The sequence below is a fragment of the Suillus clintonianus genome, assembly GCF_016758775.1.
Source record: "Suillus clintonianus strain FC179 chromosome Unknown DEU56scaffold_151, whole genome shotgun sequence".
In the NCBI taxonomy this organism is placed as follows: Eukaryota; Fungi; Basidiomycota; class Agaricomycetes; order Boletales; family Suillaceae; genus Suillus; species Suillus clintonianus.
In genome coordinates this window covers 50,984-70,653 of record NW_024539375.1, presented here as the reverse complement: position 1 = coordinate 70,653, position 19,670 = coordinate 50,984, and the positions used below count along the sequence as shown (strand labels likewise).

General features: G+C 49.3%; 5 protein-coding genes across 5 annotated transcripts; 2 read left to right on the top strand and 3 right to left on the bottom strand.

Moving 5' to 3' along the window:
* Positions 1-1,755: 1,755 nt before the first annotated feature.
* DEU56DRAFT_931446 (RNA pol II accessory factor, Cdc73 family-domain-containing protein) lies at positions 1,756-2,359 on the bottom strand (the record flags this gene model as incomplete). The annotated part of the gene is made up of 3 exons (XM_041358711.1): positions 1,756-2,008; positions 2,065-2,296; positions 2,347-2,359. 3 exons carry the CDS (start codon positions 2,357-2,359, stop codon positions 1,756-1,758), a joined length of 498 nt encoding a protein of 165 aa, XP_041202028.1.
* Positions 2,360-2,624: 265 nt separating this feature from the next.
* On the top strand, positions 2,625-3,585 carry DEU56DRAFT_761352 (uncharacterized protein; the record flags this gene model as incomplete). Its single annotated transcript, XM_041350524.1, has 7 exons — positions 2,625-2,699; positions 2,753-2,824; positions 2,869-3,070; positions 3,181-3,203; positions 3,271-3,294; positions 3,327-3,398; positions 3,547-3,585. The coding sequence occupies 7 exons, from the start codon at positions 2,625-2,627 to the stop codon at positions 3,583-3,585; spliced, it is 507 nt and encodes a 168-aa protein (XP_041202027.1).
* A 5,853-nt stretch (positions 3,586-9,438) lies between these two features.
* DEU56DRAFT_874100 (OPT oligopeptide transporter) lies at positions 9,439-12,333 on the bottom strand (the record flags this gene model as incomplete). Its single annotated transcript, XM_041355916.1, has 12 exons — positions 9,439-9,555; positions 9,750-10,094; positions 10,236-10,586; positions 10,653-10,744; positions 10,796-10,925; positions 11,098-11,118; positions 11,140-11,496; positions 11,557-11,597; positions 11,629-11,704; positions 11,745-11,770; positions 11,825-11,967; positions 12,017-12,333. The coding sequence occupies 12 exons, from the start codon at positions 12,331-12,333 to the stop codon at positions 9,439-9,441; spliced, it is 2,016 nt and encodes a 671-aa protein (XP_041202026.1).
* Positions 12,334-13,001: 668 nt separating this feature from the next.
* Positions 13,002-13,383, bottom strand: DEU56DRAFT_711550 (uncharacterized protein; the record flags this gene model as incomplete). The annotated part of the gene is made up of 3 exons (XM_041347506.1): positions 13,002-13,025; positions 13,078-13,125; positions 13,171-13,383. Coding segments are annotated over 3 exons (285 nt in total), but the record flags the coding sequence as incomplete, so codon positions are not given.
* A 3,954-nt stretch (positions 13,384-17,337) lies between these two features.
* Positions 17,338-19,464, top strand: DEU56DRAFT_761350 (uncharacterized protein; the record flags this gene model as incomplete). The annotated part of the gene is made up of 8 exons (XM_041350523.1): positions 17,338-17,580; positions 17,639-17,809; positions 17,973-18,067; positions 18,315-18,353; positions 18,478-18,660; positions 19,072-19,246; positions 19,316-19,372; positions 19,399-19,464. The coding sequence occupies 8 exons, from the start codon at positions 17,338-17,340 to the stop codon at positions 19,462-19,464; spliced, it is 1,029 nt and encodes a 342-aa protein (XP_041202024.1).
* Positions 19,465-19,670: the final 206 nt, after the last annotated feature.

The window sequence follows — 19,670 nt, the reverse complement described above, 5'->3', positions numbered from 1 at the left end:
AGCGAACGGTTTCATCGAGTGTGGCTGTGACAGCGTCTAGATACACCGAAGGTGTACATATCATCGTGGAGATGCTAAAAGAGCAGTCCTTGCATAGTTTATGAGCGCATGTGAGCATCAACTCAATCTACTTACCTTTGGGGAAGTCTGTCAACGCGCCCCTACTCAAGGAGGCATACATTTTTACCAAGGATACATGCGCTTGACAATACGGTCATTGGCGATATCGATATGATGGCATGATATGTATAAATGAAGCACATTACATAGTCATGATCCGACGACACGTTGATTCAATGTGAAAGTGGCTGTGGTGAGAAGTTGGCCTGGTCGTTACCGGTTAATAGCCCTCTCGATGAAAATTTAGCGAGCCGCTCACTTTAAAGACAGGAAGGTCGAGGGGTATGCCCGCGCTCGGGCCAGTGCTTCAAAACATAGGGATTCGAACATCAAATGATGCCCTACTTGTTGTCAGGGTTCACTAACGGCGCAGTGCGACAGGGTGTAAGTCATTCATCAGAGAACTGATGAGTTCTCGATATTGTAACCGTGGGAAGTATAGCACCGTATAATTTTGCTGTCGCGAAATATTATCTTTTATACTGTGGGCAAATTGAGTTGTACATACATACCCATGGATGCCTGCAAATCGAGCTTCACATGATCGACCTACGACAATGCTGTGACATCCCTCCTTGTAGCCGGTCGAGGAACGCTAGTATAATTATTCCAAATATTTTGTGCGTTCTCATTTTCCAACAATCATGTTTTGCATTATATGGCTATGCATGGCTTTCTCATGGGATACGACATTAGCATTGGTGATCAAATCTCGATTACCATGGGAGTTTGTGACAATGTTGTGACATTGCACGCATTGCAGCCTAAAGGTATTGTAGGGTAAAGGTTGTCTCCTTGTTGGGTGTTCTCGTGTACCATTCTTTAGGTTTAAAAATATAATGTTATTCATGACTTTTTGGTAGAATACGTCTTTCGCACCGATCAACTAGGCTTGTCGAGACTGCCAACTAAAACGTAGCTCCCATGATTTATAGACGTGATAAAACAGTGTATATTTGGGTAAAGTAGACTGCCCTTTTGTCCGGTGTAGCTACAAAAAATATGCGTATACGGTATAGCTCACACAGAAATTGACCAGTTCGTCCTGTTTGATTTACTATGGTTATGGGTACACGACCGAAAAGGTTATCATGCAGGTGAGACTTTCACCGTGACATAGCCGCCAGCTCGCATGAGGCCGACTTCGATCGAAACTGGTACCGTTGATTGCGTCACCGATGCTTCCTGAGCAAGAGGGCGAACCTCAGGAAGGGTGTGCGAAGAGTAAAGTCACCCTGACACACGCGCACAAGGGAATGTGCATGTGTCAACTCGCAAATAAATGCGGATCTCAGTACCAGACGGTACCGGCTCAAACAGAAATTTTCGCATTCTCTATGTATGGCTTATGATCGCCCACGGATTCACCTGTTGGTCGTCGGTCCTTACAACATCAAGTTGATATATAATTCCAATACATAGTAAGTGAGGGTATCCGGTAAACAGAGACATTAAAATGCACAAACAACACCCTCAGTTCGGTGACATTCCAGTCTTTGATCTTTGTGTTGGGCGAGTCATTCGGCCAAGAGACGTATATGCCTTTGACTAGCGGCCCACGATCTTCAGCGATCGAGGTCAGCCAAATGAGAACTACGCACCATGATGGAACAGAGCCCGAGGCTCCGAGTCACTCTACATGTACGGACGCAACTGCCAGGCTTGGCCGGTGCTCATCACGCAGACAACACGTTCCCGTGCATCCACGCCATATTTCTGCAACGCGTCAGTGCTATCAACAACAAAGTACCATTGAATATCTCCGCGAGGCGTAGGCTGCGACGACGAGGAAGGCGGTACTCGCCGCCTGTCAATGTGAATGACATCCTCAGCGCGGGAGTTTCCAGCAGATGTAGCACGTTCGCGTGCCGCTGAGGAAGACTCGAAACTACAAGAACAAGACATCAACTGAAAGAAGCATTTGGCTGATAGAGTAGAACGTACAGTGATTCTTGCAGGAAACGCTTGACGTCATGTATAGTTATAAGGGCAGTCTGAGAGGAGGAAATCATGATGATAGGGTACAGATTTACGACTTCGGCAATATAACGTCGCTTTGAGGGAGTGGTGGTGGCTTCTGCAGCATGCGCTGCTCGCTTTGAGGTAATGAAGGGTATAGTGGCTGCACCACTGGCAGGGTGAGTAGGTGTCCATGGAAGTGTCGTTGACTCCGCTGCTGCAGGAAGCTCGGTCACAGTTCCAGGTCCAGTTTACATGTCTACGCACCTGCGAATGACATTAGTCTTGTCAATCAAGTAGTACCTTGCCCTCCAGCCGTTCGACGATTTGAACTAGGATCAGAGTCAATGTCACATATATGAGAGAAATGTGAAGCGCTGCACATGGTGTAGTTGAGTGACATACACGTCACTCCGGAAAATGCCGGGGACACAGCTTTGCCCAAATCGGGACATTTATCGTAGCTAAGAAGATCACTCAACGAGAAATACCATCGATTCACTCTGCTTCAATTTAACTAAATCTACAACACTATTACTACTAGTATGAATCACAATGCTGCCGCCAACGGAGGGGGGGGAAACCGAAACGGAGACGGAGACGGAGATCAGAACCATCAGGTGCGTTGAACATTTTCGAACATCTGCTACTCACTGACTCGGATATGCCGCAGATTCCACAACAATTCTTACAGCACGCACCAAGGCCACGGAGCGTGACATTCACGATGACAAGAACGAATCTGGTAAGCGTTACATTCAATGGCAAGCTAAACACTGACATCGTTAGGAATTAATATACGTTACATGGGCCGCTGCGCGAGCCCGCGTGGACCAAGAACTCTACCGCCCACACTTGCCATTTCAGCCCGTGCCGCTGCCTCCGTACTGGTCAGACGAAGATCGGGCGATGATGGTCCTTTGGGTTGCGAGAGAGCGCCGTGTTTTCGAGATGGAGATGCGGGAGTTGGAGTACCTCCTGGGACTCCGAGGTGCGCGCTAGCTTCGAGGTAAGCCGCCGGTTCGAAACCATGAGATTTCGCATTGACTTACAGGTATTAGGCCGTAAACATAAAGAAGGTTCCAAAGCGCGATAATGCAGACGGCTGCACATACTGGACACATGTAAATACACTTTACTACCAATGACCCCATATAGTCGTTCCAGCGGACTAGGCTGTAAATATTTCAGCTGTCGGGTGAACTCGTCAACACAGTAAGTGGTCAACGTTCTCTTACGATGACCAGTGGGGGCAGAGGGGTGCACGGCGCATTCGAGATGGAGGTCACTCTCGTTCGCTCGCATATATTGCGTGCCAGGTATGTGGTAGCACCTGGTGACATTAGCGACAGACCAGGCTGATCAAACGGACAGATCCGTTTCGAACTGTCTTCCGTTACCTCCTGACGTTCATTCGACGGTGAATTCTATTATGTCCAATTCTGAGGACACTCGTAGAACGGATAGCTCATCGTCAACATGGTCGAGAGCCTTCTTGCTGTTTGAACTAGCGGCAGCGAGAGTTTGAAGATCTCCGACGGCAGTGGTCAATCCTCCACGGGTCATCTATGCACAATAAAAATGTCTCCTTAGTCTACAATATATATAATGCATTGTATAAGTTCAGTATAGGGCTCACCGAGCGAGACATAGGCTCCAATGAATCATCGTCGTTGGTGTAGAGATGTCTGAGTATCATCCTCTCGAAGCGGTTATTCTCTTGGAGAGAGAGTGGCGAGCGATAAGGATGATACATGCTATCGCTCGGCGTCCGATGAGCACTACTTGATCCAGCCCCAGGGGAGGAGTGAGCCTGGACATGGTGTATGTGAGTGGAATGTGTAGGACTTGGCATCTGAGGGAGCTTACAATCTGCATCCGATTCTTTGCGCAATAAGCTGGACATGATATGGGGAAACAGAAGCTCCCCAACAGCCGATGGCATTAATCCCAGCTGTTATCCTCCCGCTTGAAAGCTCCTGTAAGACATAGTACACCCGGGCCGCAGCAGCAGTTGTGGCTGACCCGAACAATCAATAATCTGGAGTTCATAGGGTTTCTAACGAACGAGGACCAGGTATTGGGGCTGTGATCGCACAGCAGAGACCATCTGGTTTCGAGTGGAGGGTCACCTCCACCCTGCCTACATCATCTGCGAACCGATCGCAGTGAAGTTTTGATAACAGCACATACAACAATATCATGCTAGATTGGATTTAGGGAGCAGAAGCAAAGCCAGAAGATGGTAGCAACATGAAACCTGTAATGTTTGTGTTTGTTTGACTCGGACTTGTTGGTTGATACCTATCTCTCTGATTCTCTCACACTTCTCTGATAAGCCTGATAAGCACAAGCTGCACAACGTGAAGAACATGTAGCAAATGAAATCGTTCATCGGCATTCACTAATTATTGTACATGAAGCTCTCAGCTCCCACCAAGCTTATAATGGCCATGTGCAAGAAGTTGGCGCGGCACAAAGTGGAACGAGGGTGTAAATTAGTACGCCCTTCAGCTAGGAATTCAACATCAACAGCCTCATCTCCGACAAAATGTTTCCCCTGAAATTCATTTTCGGGAAAGATGAGGAGACTGACAACTCGGATCCGTTTGAGTTCTTGATGTGGTGTCGGAACTCAACTCGCCACGGTAGGTTTCCGAGTCAGAAAGAGAATTCGATGGACTCGTCGTCCTCATCCTCGTACCCTTCGTGTTCTTCGTTTCCCTCATCCTGTTCCCCCCCACTAAGCTCTTCGTCTCCCTCGCTATCGCTGTCCTCCCCTGCCCCATGAAATCCATCAGGGCCCTCACCATCAGAGTCCTCTCCACAGTGGTCCAAATCCTGCTCACTATTTGCAACATCCATATTATGGGCAGAGGCCGCTGTGTCAGATCCCAGACAGTCTCTGACGATCCTGCGCAACGTAGCTGAGTGTCCGATACCGAGGTGAGTATAGCGCATAAACATATCCCGGTCAACGAATCTGGCTCAGAAGCATGAGTACTAATGGGCCAGGAAGGGCTAGTCACACTCACATTCCAACGTAATGCTCCTCCCAATCGTCTAACTGCCCTCCAGGACGTGCCAAGGATTTCCCCTGGCGAAGCGAGCTTACACAACGATCCGAGGCAAACACAGGAATCAGATGCGCTCCTCGAATTACTTGCCCTGGATCGAGGAATCCGAATGCGTCAGGGTCTGATTCCTCTACAAATGCAACCTTGGGTAAACGTGCATATTTCATGCCAGATCTCCAGCCCTGAACCACTGCAAGCCATCGGACCCAGAGAACTTCAAGGTAGCGCTTCACAGGTTGCTCCCCGCCGCCGCCCTGGAGCCATACCTCCATATGATAAATGCCTAATACTCGGGCATACCAATATGGGTGGCTAGGCGTAGTCTCCCCTGAAAGCACCATCACGTCCCCATGGGTTCTAGGGTTGATGGTGTCGTATTCGCGCCTCAAGTCGTAAGTGGTATAGTGTATTCGCATAGTCTGAACCGAGTAGATCCTATTGTTGGAAATAATGACTGTGTTGCGTTCCTCCTCGGTGAAGGTGTGGTCACAGTAGCTGACCTCTAGCCCCCGAAGCCTATAGAGGACGTGATCCTTTAGTTTCGGTATGAGATTCTGACGATCGTCGTGAGCAAAATATGAGTGTCTCAAAAATATGAAACTTCCACCTTGACAGCGGGATCACCATCATTTTCTCGGATAAATGCAGATATATCCACTGGATTGTTCCGGGCAGTTGAGATGGTGTGATGCTGAGATAAAGGTGAAGCGGTATCAGCTTGTAATGGACTGCTATATGAGGGTACACCTCCTGCTTCTGCTACCCGCCGTAGCACACGTCGTCTGCGTTCATGTTTTGCTAATTGTGCTGGGGTGTCTAACTTATTAGTCAGTGGATAAAACGCCTTCAGGGCCCTGTGGGCAAGTTCCCCCTAGTGCAGCTTAAGCTCAGGCGTAAAGTAGAAACGCAAGCCATACGCACAATTTGAGTAGAAAATGAATCAGTAGTTCCGAAGAATCTAATGGTTCTCACGTAATCTCCCATCGCGTGAAATTTGTAAGTGCTCAAATTAAACTTCTTACTCCTTGCTCCGCTAGACTCTGGAGGAGTATTACTGGTTTCAGAGCGTTGAGCGGCCCTTCGTTGGCGGGCTGCTTTTTCTTTGGGCAATTCCACGGTGTTGAAGGGAGCACAGGTATAGCGTTGAAACTGACACAACTTCTGAGAGAGTTTGTTGAATGTTTCTTCGAGAAAGGTAACCGTAGACTCGGAGTGCATCCTGAGCTTCGCGAGCGCATGCCACTGTGCAAACCGATAAAGCAGAGACTGAACGAGTGCATCGTGGTTGCCGGGAAACAGCCCTTCAAAGGCTGGAATAGCACACTGATAAAGGAGGGCATGTCAGCGAGTCCGACAGAAGATGAAAGCAGCCCGAAAAAAACCTGTAGGATGTCTTCGAAGTCGCGTGCTGCTAATCGTTTCATCTCAGAGGTATTGTCTGAAAACTTTCGAATCACGCCGTTACCGAACGTTGAGATCTGGCGAAATCTGAAGCGAAAGTTACGAGCCCGTAAGCAGACAGCAGCAGCGTTCTGTACAAATTCCACATACCTGCCGTCAAGGGTCGTAACAAGCTGGCCACCCTGGGGAAGGGCATAAAGAAGCCGTATAAGATGTGTGAACAGTGATTTCCATGTGCCCAGTTCGCCCTCGTGCATCAAGTCGACCACCAACATGCGGAATGGATCGAGGCCGAGCTGTCCGAGCTTGTTCACAAAACGATTCTTCCAGTAGATGGTCTGAATCAGATCGTGAAATCAAAGGGAATTTGTTGTGCTTACTAGAGTGGGTACCCAAGAGCCTTCCCCGAGAGCGTTTTCTACCTTTGCGCCATCCACCGTGATTCCCGATCCATAGATAAAATCACGAGCCTTAACAACATTTGTCATAGCATATGCTCGAAGGTTAGTTACACGTCTTTTCATATCTCCAACCAGCCCGAGGAAATTGAACATGGTTTTCGGCGTGACACAGCGAGGGCATGGACACAAACCCATGTCCTTGATAGTCGCGATTAAAACCCTGTAAGGTGATGAGTGATTCAACAGCGCCAGGTTGGTGGAAGAATATACTTTTCGGGATAATCTGCTGAATAGGTGAAGATTCTGGGAAAGACCCTCCGCAACACACCATCAGCGCACTTCAGAACGATACCGTGGCGATATGCGTCAAGAAAATCTTCATCCAATAAAATTTCCCAGCATCCCTGAAACAACTCCCTGCGGCAGTGGGTTTTGAGGGAAGCCATACCAGTTTTTGATACGCGAGATAGGCCACTCAGAACATCTTTGATGCTGTCAGGAAGCTAAATTTATCAACAGACGTAGAAGCCATGTTGCGTTAAATTGAACTTACAGAGGGTAAAAATCCAACAAGGTGACAAGCCCCTGATCGAGGTGACGACCGTGCATATTTTGTCAGATTGCCGAAATACATGTACAGCGGCCAAGCCTTCGCTGTTCCAAAGTTGGCCAGATGGGTGGCATCAGAAAAAAACATCAAACCCGCGATGACACGCTCCAGCGAACAACCAGGTTTCTTTGGCAGTCTCTGAAGGGCGTCCTGAGCCTCTAACCAGGCGTCAGATGTGTACAGCTCGTCGTACACCCGCTCCTGATGGCCATCCAGGGGATCTTTCCACAACCGTTGGAAAGGCAGGATGTGGAAGGTGCGCGCCTGGACATCCGCAAATGCCGCGCGAATTACATCAATGAGAGGACGGTAGTGGAATCCGGGAACGACGTAAGGACGAGGGCCGTCGTCCAGCGACTTTGTTGGGATGTCGATGGTGACACTGGTTTTGATCCATTCGTCAGGGAAAGTGGTTCCGTTCCCGCCCTCCTCTCCGAGTCTATCCAGCTCTTGCAGGCTGCGCCTCACTGAAAAGCTTTCGAGGTGCTTTAAGTTGAAGTCCTCGGCCAGCATCACCTCCTTCACGAGCCGCGATATCTTAGTTTCAGAAAGGAGGCTGCTACCGGAGTTCGCCCACGACATGAGGCGGTATATGGTCATGTTAGGAAAGGGGTGAGGTGGTGGGAAGACGTCCGGCGGAGAATCTGTTTCTGCGGTGGCTGCTGGGGATGTTCTTGCAAGTAGCGTGGATGGGACAAAGATATCTGGCTCAAAGGAAGGACGCCGAGGATATAATCTGCAGAGCCCAAATGAGTTGAACGTCGTTTGAAGAGTGTCCCTTAGGGTGAGAAGGACACGTTGGATTCGGGATTGGGCGGGTAGGGAGGTCGAACTTTCAGCTGGCGGGACTCGGGAGCCAGCATCATGAGAATGATTGAGGTCATTGTATGTGTATGAATGCTCAATGTCATTGAGAGATCCCGGAATATGTCTCATTGGGGCCGTGGTTTCCCCTTCGAGCAATGTGTTAACACTCATCAGAGTTCAGAAGCTGCCTAACTTGAAGGAGACACTAACCTGAACTATAGTCCATCGCGGTTTCAGAATGGGTCCCCATCTCAACATCAGTATGGTCGTTCTGTTCCACTTGTGAGTCCTGCAAGTACACGGGACAGGACTCGGACTCGGAGGCACGGCTCAATGCGCTCGCCATAGACATTGGCCTAATGAGTCTGCGAGGGGTAATAGGCTTCAAATTCAAGCCGTCCCTCACATACCGCACAGCTGAGATTCTCCGAGACTGACAACAGGTTATCACTGGTACTCCCAAGTGTTTAACTTAGTAAAAGCTCACTGATATGTTGGCTGAAGAATTCGAAAGCGGATTCGAAACAACCGGCGACTCCCTCACGCGATCTCGTCTCCTCTGGCTCGCAAGGACGCTGGCTCTCTTATGGAAATGGCAACTGGCGCGATGCCTGCTGAGCCCTCGAGAGTCCGTCGTCCCAGGCTTCTCCCAAGAGCAACCTAAAGCACCACAAGATATCATTAGTAAAAGCAGCAAGTAAAATGTAAGTAAAAAAGCCCCCGAAGCCCGCATGGCCGCACTCGAGCAGAGGCAGAAACCAAGCAGAAACTGCGGAAGCCGCAGCGTTGGACAATAATCATCAACAAAACTACTAGTAGGAGTCCGCCGTGCGAACTTATGACCTTGCTCCGATTATCCAAATTCTGGAGTTCGATTGGGTGAATTTTCATGGGAGAAACAATGCTTGAATTGCAATCAAAACGCTTTCGCTTTGACAAATTTATTTCCTCGTGTGCGATCTCCATCTAAACTAACCCTATACTTCGGAGCGCGTCCCCACCCTGCGTACTAGTACATGCCCTGCTCGACACCGCCTGTGCCAATGTCAGATCTCTAGAATAGTCACCACCACGCGTGATCGATGAGCATCCCGCTCACGCCCTGCACAGCGGCATCTGTCCCGCCCGTGAGGAGGTCCGTGCCCAAGAGTGCAAAGTATGCGACAGGGATGGTGATGAGCTCTATGATGCTCGTTAGCGCGCCTGCTAAAGGACAGTGTTGTGGTCGGATAAGTGAAATGAAAGAAGCGGGTAATATGTTGCGCGGGGAATCATGCAGTGCGAAGAGATTTTACATATACTGATACAAAGGCCACCCATCCGATGTAACGTTTTTATGACCAAGTCGAAGGGCCAAATGTCTGGAGGCATCACATAGAGTGGCGTGCCTAGTGCATCTGCGGTGTTCATCCATACGGTGTTACCCCACCAATTGAGGGTAATGCCACCTTTCGGCATCTGAAGAGTGAAGAAGATGACGATGAGACTGATCGCGACGCCTGCGTCGAGACCAGCGGAGAGGATGTAGTTGTAGCGCATGAACCACTGGAAGATGAAGCCGACAATTGCCCAAGACGCAAAGTTAATGCCAGTGGCAGGAGGCATGGCACCAATGCCGGCGAAGAAAACGGGGATGTTGATGTATCTCCAGTAAGAGAGGGGGAAGCGGCGAGCGAGGTAGTAGAAGGGGATGGGAAGGAGGGCACCGACGGCAAAGAACTAGAGCAATGGGCTGTACATGGCACCAGGACTGAAGAGACGGTGGGGGCCGATGCTACCCCAGAGGAGCGACGCACTCCCGAAGGTACCGGTGGATTGGCAGATGAAGAACTGGGGCTGGTTAGGTTGGCAAATGTCCACGATGTTGGCGAACATCCAGTTCTGCACGAGGGTGACAACGATGCAACTGAGGAATGCAGCGAGGACCTGTGCTGTGAACATGAGACGCGGGGGCACCTTCATGTAATGACCAAGCTTCAAGTCGCCAGCAAAGCCAACCGCCTGGTTTGTACCCATGTATGCGCTAGCTTTGAAGATCATGACAGCGACGGGTTTTCCAGGCAGCAAATAGGCACCAATCATCTCGAACATGACGTTCAAGGCGATCTGCTGATTGGTAATTGCTTGGAGCATGCCGACCGGAATGGCGAGGAGTGCAGCGAGGGCGAGAGCAACGCAAACACCCCAGATAGGGAGATCCGTAGGGAAAACCTCCACCGTAATGAAGAGGAGGAGAAGCATCAGGAGGCCCAGGATCACATACCACCACTGTGGAACTTCGGAGTATGCCTGCATCAGGCGCGAATGAACATCGCGCTCATCCCTGAGGCTGCTCTTGAAGCGGCGAACGATGTCACGGCGGTACCACACTGTGATGACACTGTTAGAATGGGGCGACACAGATATCGAAGATAACTCACAGAAGGTATACACGACCACTGAGGAGAAAGCGGTAAACGCAACACCATATGCAATAGCCATGGTCGCCGTCATGAAGACGGGCGAGTAAGCCTCGTACTGCGCGACGTTGAAAGTGGCATTGGCGACCACCTGAGCAGGTCATACGGCAGTCCGGTGTTGTCGAAGGTCATGTAGGACGAAATTGGCAAATATGCGGTGAACCAAGTGTTGGTAACTGCGAGATACCCTCAGTATGTTGCGCAATACAAAATAGAGAGAACGTACAGTAGATGATCGGTGTAATGATCCAGAAGCAGATCACAAGGGCAACGGCTGTGTTGGCCTCAGACCATCAAGGCGTCACCAATGGGCTTCCAATATACGAGATCATGGACCAGTCAAAAGTGAAAATGCCAATGCCAAGACCAGTGGACGTGCCAAAGAGTGCATTCACAGCCGCGTTGTTAGGAGCAATCCAGTAGACCCAGTTGAACACACTCAGTCCAGTCCACAAGTATACAGGTACCCAGTACCACACGAAACTGCAGCCCAGTGCAATGCAAAAGAATTTCTCCCGGGAGACGTGGCGATGCTCAGGTTTGCCATATGACTTGTGTAGAGTATTGAACAGGGCGGAGGTGACAAGTGCACCAGGCCAGATCATGCTGCTGGGCCAGACAAGGAATTTGCGAAGAAGGCCACCCATAGAGAAGCCGATGAGCTGGGTTGAAAGAACGAGGCAAAGTTAATAGGAGGTAGAGAGGGTCTGGTTGTAGAAAACCTTCTGGGTCGCGATAATGTCGGTGGCGTAGGCACCGCTGACTACAACGTTTGCCATGACAGTGATGAGTACGTGCTCTTTGATGTGGTCCCGGGTTAAATGACCAAGTGTACCCCATGGTATCGAAGCGCGTGGTGGGGAGGAATCGCTCCATCGCTTTGCCAAGGGGCAGAGGTCAACTGAGCGACAATGCCGGTAATAATAATGGAAGGGTCTGAAAGCGACATCAGCAAGCGGAACCAAGATCGATAAGAAAATGTCAACTTACAGCGCATAGAGAAAAACTGGTTAAGAGCCAAGATGAGAATGGTATAGAAGATACCCAAGACCCACATGCGGAACGTATTGACGTGCATGGTGGGGTCATCAATGCTAGAAACAGCGGCGCGAACTTCAGGGTAAGGTGACTCGCTATCATACGGCTGTCAGCAGAGCACTAGCAAGACATCATGGGACTCACTCGTCATAGTCGAATGTTGAAGGTGTGGTGGTTCTCGAAGCAGTTGAGTAGCGCGTGCTAGACTCAATTCGGGACTCGGCATCAAAGTCTGAGGCACCGCCAGAGTACTCTGACATGGCTATCTTTTTATCCTCAAGCTCATGCACCTCAGTAGTGGAGGAGGTAGGAGATGGAAGTGAAGCATAGTAATCAAAGTTAGGGTCATTGAGATGCTCCATGAGAGAGTCGACATCCTCGGGAACATCGGGCACGCCTCTGGCGCGAAGGTTCTGAAGAGCGGGGATGTTCGTCGCACTGCTGTAAGCTTGAGCCTCCATGTCGAGACCGATGTAGGGGAGGGATAGCAGCGACAAGGGAGGAAGGCTCAGCAAATAGGTAGTGCAAGTACGGGGGGAGAATAAATTCCTGAAGATTGCATGAGATCTTGCGGCCTTTTGAGCGCGGAAGGAGTGTATGACCCGCATGAACGGAGGTTGATAAACGGTATACACAGGTTGCGAAGTAATGGGAGCGATGACAGAGGATGCGATGGTGGATGGTCCCGGTGTGGGTCTCGACTGATAAAATCTAAATATGAGTTGAAAATGGATGTACGATCAGAGCGAGGCTAGCCAGAAAAGTTGCCAGGTGTAGTCGGAGGAATGGCGCTCATAGTGCGTCGATTCAAGCGTGTTCAAATTGCGGCTTTAAACCACAAGTTATCAGGTTCTCGATCAAGGGAGTAAGACATATAGCACTTACTAGAACAAGGCAAGCTCAAATGCCTGAAACGTGCAATGAGCTCGCAAATCGTCACACAGTCCGTGTTAATACTTAACACGGGTCTGCTAGGTCGAGACGACCGAAATTCAACGGTATGTGTCGGCAGGTTCTTGAGTGCCCCCGCAAAAGTCCACGGCCAGGTTCGTCAATGAGTGTTGACAACATCAAAAGTATCAGAATGTTCGTGCGATGCCGGATATCGACATGAGGGAGCGATGATGTCGTAGCCGAGAGCAAGGTTCAAATTCTGCCAAGAAATCAGATGGCTGACGCCTCCTGATTAACTAGGCGAAACGTACCTGCAAGCACTGGGTTGCAGCGCCCTTGAGAAGATTGTCCAAGCCACCCTGATCCTAGTTAGCCACATGTCCTAGCATACAGGGAAGAAACACATACCACAACAACAGCTCGATCGCCTTCGCTGTAACTTGGAAACCTCCTACAGTCCAGCCGTGCTTATTCTCGATGTCCAACAATCCTGGAACACCCGCTTTGATGTGTACCAACTTCTCTTCACCATGTTTCTCTTCATACAGGGCCTGGACATCCCGTGCAGTAACCTTCTCGCTAAGTGGTATGGACAGTGTCGAGATGATACCGCTGAATCAAGGCGCGACTGAGAGTATGAAGGCGACTTTCATGGGGTTGGTGAGATCTGCGAGTAAACTGGTTAGGTGACGGCCTGATTTGCGCTCATGGATGTGGTCTGTGAGCAAATACGGACGGAAACCACCCGCGAGGCTGGTGTGACCTTGGGCACCGTTGTCGGTTTGCCGTCTGCGTCGCTGGTGCCAGTGACCGTACCAGCACCGCTGTACCCTGAGATGATGCCGAACACCGTAGGCGTATAGGAATGCTTTACGAATAGAATAGAATCTGTGATGGTGTCAGGGAGGTTTGCACATGTTCTACCAGTCTGGTAAGCTTGCATGAATTCCGAAGGCTCTTTTGTTGACGATACTCCGAGGTCATACTAGTACACTTGATTATACGAACACAAACAACCAACAACCAATTATCTACTGTGTGCATCATGATGTGTAAAGAGGTAGATATCGATGAAAACTCGGTAGTCCTAGTATATATCTGCTAATCTGGATGTCGTGAAACCCTTGAAATCGGACCATCTCTGCGATCGCTCTTGATCAGTATATATGTAGTCTCGTATGTAGTTTTTAAGTCGGATGTAAATGGCTTCGAAATTCTGAGCCGAAAACTCGATATAGACAAACCTCCCGCTTGAGAGCTCCTGTAAGACACAGTGCACCGCAGCAGCAGCGGTACAAAACAAGTTGTCTAGGTCTGTGACGTAGTCTCGGTACTTGAGTTCAGAGACCACGTCGAGAACCACATCCCAGACAACCTCGTGCTCAAACGGATGCAACTTGCCAGTCTCATCTTCCCCGAAAATGAACTTCAGGGGAAATTCTTTGTCGGATATGAGACTGTTAATTTTGAGTTGCTTCATCTCTGCTTCGGACGAAAGCGAGAAAGCTGAAGGGCGTAATTTGTACCCTCGTTCCACTTTGTGCCGCGCCAGCTTCTTGCACATGGCCATCACGAGCTTGGCGGGAGCTGAGAGCTTCATGTACAAGGAATCTGCATTCTCCGCCGTCCACTTCTTACTAAACTCTATGGACCCACAGCCATAAGGTCAGTAATCTTTCAAAAACGATTGCGACCTGCTTACGTTGAACTTCGCCGATCCGTTGAAGACGAACTTCGGCGTCTGGCTCATTGACACCCTCGAGACAGTGGGACGTCACCGCGCGAGTCAGCTCCTGACAAACAAGATCATCTCTTTCGAGAAGTCTCATTACGGCGGAGTTGTTGACGACTGCACTGACAATGCCTCTCTCCGCGGATTCGATGATCCGCCGGTGTCTTGAGTCCGTCTCGTCATACAACAGAGGCGGCAGTGTGAGAGGCGGCAGTGTGAGCGGCGGCGGTAGTATCAAGCCAGTAGCGGCTGGGTTAGAAGATTCGGACACTGCGGCAGCGGGCTGATTGGGACTCTCCAAGTGAGTTCCATGTACGAATTTTTAAATAACGAACATACCTGGGAAGAATTAACCTTTCGCCGCCGCTTTTGTGGCGGACCCGAACAATCAATAATCTGGAGTCCATGGGTTTTTTTCGAAGTTCGCCGATTTTTGGTTGCTGACGAACGGGGAGCATGTGTTGGCGCTGTGATGGACGGTATGTCCCCTGCTGCTGATGGCAGTGTTGACCTACCATCCATTGACTGCGCTGGCACAGGGAAATCCGGAAAATAATCGCCAACGTTTTGTGGTGGCTCGGGATCTGGACCCATGCCATGACCGAGATGGGCTTCTAAGCCATAGTAGGCGGCGCCCTGCCACATTTCCGGGAATGGCGAGTCGACAGGAGGAGGAGTCCGAGTCATGTAATGATGCAGTGGGTCATCATAGATATTGGGCGGCGGGGGAGAATCAAACTGTAAGTAGCCATCTTGAAAGATACTGGGATCGGGCGAATAAGGACCGCCAGGGATGGACTGGTCTGGGGTAAAGCGCGACGCAGCGTCGTGATCAGTTATCGTGTTCGGGGCTGGCAGTCCTGGATGGTAGCCAGTGGGCTGCATCGCGGACGGTGAGTGAACTTGAAGGCAGCCTTGCCAGCGGGATTAGGTTTATTTGAATGCATTTCGATTGAATGATAGATTTCTGCGATAGGAAACATTGGTTTACGAAAGTGCGACACTATAAGGTACAAGAAGAACTACTCCGAAGCATGAGGGCAATTCACATGAGGGCGCGTGTATTCTATTACATTGATTCCAAAAAAAGAACATCAGTTATCCGTGTTATCGCTGATTAAACCGTACTTACCACGTTGGCATCAGCTTGGACGGTGCCCTTCGCCGCACGACGTCTTAAAACATCTAGCTCAGCGTCAACATGATTGAGAGCCTTTTTGCTGTGTTCACTAGCTGCAGCGAGAGTTTGGGGATCTCCGATAGCAGCGGTCAAGTCTTCACGGTCAAGCAACACATTCAGTAGCCATTTGGATTCTTTCTCCGCCATTCGGAACTCCCCCTCTGCATCATTCGACAATGCAACCGAAAAAGTGTTCAGCCTGTTCGAGACCTCGACCCGCCATTGTCTGGTATAATATTCCATCCGCAGGCACTCACGAACCGCCTCCTTGAAATGAACAGCACAGCGGAAGGAATGGGCACTCATGCCATCTATGTAAGCTAAAAATGCCTCCTTAGACTACAAAATAAATATAATGAGCTGCACGAGTTCAGTATAGGGCTCACCGAGCGAGACATTGGCTCCAATGAATCATCGTCGTTGGTGTAGAGATGTCTGAGTATCATCCTCTCGAAGCGGTTATTATCTTCGAGAGAGAGCGGTGAGCGATAAGGATGGTACGCGTTACTGCTCAGCGTCCGATGAGCACGACTTGATCCAGCCCCAGGAGAGGAGGGAGACCGGACACGGTGTATGTGACTGGAATGTGTAGGGCTTGGCGTCTGAGGAAGATTATAATCCGCATCCGAGACCATACTTGTCCCTGAGTCTGTTATTTTATTAGTCTACAAAACATGATTCTCAGTGACATCAATAGTACCTGAGTTGGCTACTCTGATGGATGGGGGAGTGCTTGGAGGTGAATTTGAAGGAGGTGAGCTCAGTACAGGGAGATGTGAGTTTGGAGGAGGAGAGCTTGAGTCATGCCTGGAAGTGCTGACAACATGGGAATAGGGGTGTTGGAGCTTAGGTGTGGTCGACAAATGTAGAGCTTCAAGATCGCAGGCCTCAGTTACAGTAGCGGCTGGGTTCATTTTTCAACGGGGAGAAACTTGGTTGGGGGGCATACCGTGAGTGCATAAGCAATTAGTAATATAGGCGTCGGAGTTTTAAAATCCTTCGCTGAATTCAAGTTAGAAGATTCCTGATCCCTCTCGAATAAACTGAATTAATTGAGCAGTAGATTTATTTGACTCTATGCCTTTTATGAAGCTAGAAACTATCAGATGTGATTGGGCTGAAGCCACACTGACTCAGGTACTGGCATGTACTATGCCATGAGGAGTGGGTGTTTACAAAACCCTGAACCTCATGATCTGATGGCCCGAATTAACCAGACCCAATTTTGGTATGTGCTGGGTTTGAAAATCACTTATTACCATTTTTGGCATGTGCTCTATGGATGTTACTTGGTACGTATACGTGGCAAAGGTCTGTTTTCAAATAAGGTTGAAAAAATAAAGTATCAAATATTCAAACATGAGTATCTATTCAAATTTCTGCAAGTTAAGTGTAAAAACGAGTGACACTTCACTTGAAAGTGCCAATTGTTGAACGTTGAACTCCCAGCGAGATAGTACTTAGAAGTAGTCGAGCCCGCTGAGTGTGCCATTTTTCTCACCAAGTCACCTTGATCACAGCCACTCTACTAGCCTGCACCTAATATGGTATGACGTGCCTACTCTATCGTAATCACTATGTCGAGACTGGCAGCTACTTATAAGCGCTAGCGCTCACCAGTGGATCTCAGCGAATTTTTGAATGGTAACAGCCGCAGCTATGTCTTACTCTTCTCATCTTCATACAACTACTCAGCCCCCTTGGGCCACTGAAAAGACGGTCCAGGACTCCCTGTCAGCGGCACTGGCAGGTCTGAGTCCATGCAATTCTGCTGTGACTTGGACAGACCCCAAATTTGCAATGAACTCGCTGGAAGGCAGCACCACCCCTACCCTTTCCTGCACCTCCCAATATGCGGCAGCAGTTCAAAACAATGCGAGACCGCTTCTGCAGAATCAAGAAGTACTTACTATAACCTTTTACTGGCTGCGGCATGCTCACCGGCATCGTTTTTGGCAAGGTTCTATTTCTGAATGACGCACCAACCACCGTGACTGCCACAGTGAAGCGCATCTGCAGGGAGAAGACTGGTACTGACTGGCAGACAGTCCTCGATATTATCAAGTATGGCGAAGAAACACAAACCATGCACAACGAACTTCAGCGGCGCGATCACGAGGATGATGGGCAGGTTGGATAGGCTTTTGAGAAGATTTGGATTGCGAGAAAGGTGAAACAGCCTCAATCTATCGTTAACTAGCTAGACACAATCAAAATGATGAAAACGCACGATATTCAGTAGCGAAAACAGGCGATAAACATCAGATAAAATTCAGTATTGCAAATGGTCACAGTGCGAATATGTATTGCATATGCTGGAGGCTGACGTGCCTGCCACGAATGGCGGTATGAACACCTTAGGGTGGAGAGACCGAAGCGCCAACTTGAAGTGAGTCAATAGAAGGACTCCTGAACATCAGAGAGGAATATTACCTTTCTGCCCCTTGGCATCAGAGAACTGATGAGTTCTCGATATTGTAACCGTGGGAAGTATAGCACCGTATAATTTTGCTGTCGCGAAATATTATCTTTTATACTGTGGGCAAATTGAGTTGTACATACATACCCATGGATGCCTGCAAATCGAGCTTCACATGATCGACCTACGACAATGCTGTGAAATCCCTCCTTTGTAGCCGGTCGAGGAACGCTAGTATAATTATTCCAAATATTTTGTGCGTTCTCATTTTCCAACAGAAGTTCCCCCGAAGCTGCTGCTTAGGTTTGTGTTTGCTGGTAGCTCCACGACCGCTTATACTGCTAAAAAAAATCGCAGCTTCTCGCTCGCTCGTCGGACAGACTCAAGGTGTTCCGAATGCTCGAAATGCTTCGCAGCGTGACGGATGTGCACGTTAAGCTCCGTTGTCCGGTAATGACTGAGATAGTGGTGCTGAAGAGTCCAGACATGACAAATGGTAGTAAAGCCGTTGTATCTGGGAATGTAGGTGGCAGAGGTGGTGGCAGAGGAAAAGAAGTAGTCTGGTGACGTAGGTTGAAGTCCGTCACGGTGCGGAGAGTGTATTGAAATTTTGGGCAGACAAGCGGCCCGCCAGTGACTTGGGCCACTCGGAGTAGACTGGTGACCAGCCCGTCCATGAGGCAAAAGTCATAACTTCATACAAGGCAGTTGAACTCGAGATCGACCGACAATAAGTTACCGACTCGGAATGGGTACCTTTTGCGAAGGTCAGGGAAGTTGGCACACGTGATGTTTGGACTTGGACTCAGTCATTCTGTAAAGAGACCCTACGTTGATCAACGATCATGCACATGATGGGCTTCACGAACATCCACCAAGTGTTAAGTTAACCATCGCGATGGTCAAAAACTCCAAAACATACCATCAACTAGTCCTGCTACTAGTAGGTGCTGACCCCCACAATCGGACACCAGTGCAGATGACGACTCGGAGGAGAGCTGTCTCAAAAACTTGCTCTTTGGTGTCCCATACGCCGCTCCTGGGAAGGCTCGCAAGGAAATCGTTGTTGTGTTTGATGAGGAAGCAGAGGATGGGCAACTTGAAGTAGGAAGAGAGTTTGAAATGTTGCTTGACCCGGATGTAGTACTAGTACGTGCAGAATGACTGAAAATTTGATTTGATTGCTAGTATTCACGTCACTTGTAGCTTTTTTCGTAGATAATTGCCGCTGGATTGCCCCAGCGTGGCCAGGCTCCGCAAGACTACTATAGCTACGTACAGTCTAATCTGGTGACTCGAAGGAACTCATAACGCTGGATGTCGCCAAACTTTTCACGGGTACTCCACTCCACATGGTGCCGGGTTAGCGTACAACTCAAGGTCCGTTACACCTAGACATCATCCGAGTCTGTGCTCGTGCGTCCCACCCAAGATATTATGTGATGGCGTCGGGTAACATCAATACCCAAATAGGGTATCTCTCTTCAAGCGATTCCTGCTACCATTAATGGCATTCGCTTGTTAGGCAGTTAGCACCAATCTCCACAGCATATAAGACGTGAGCAGGTCAGTT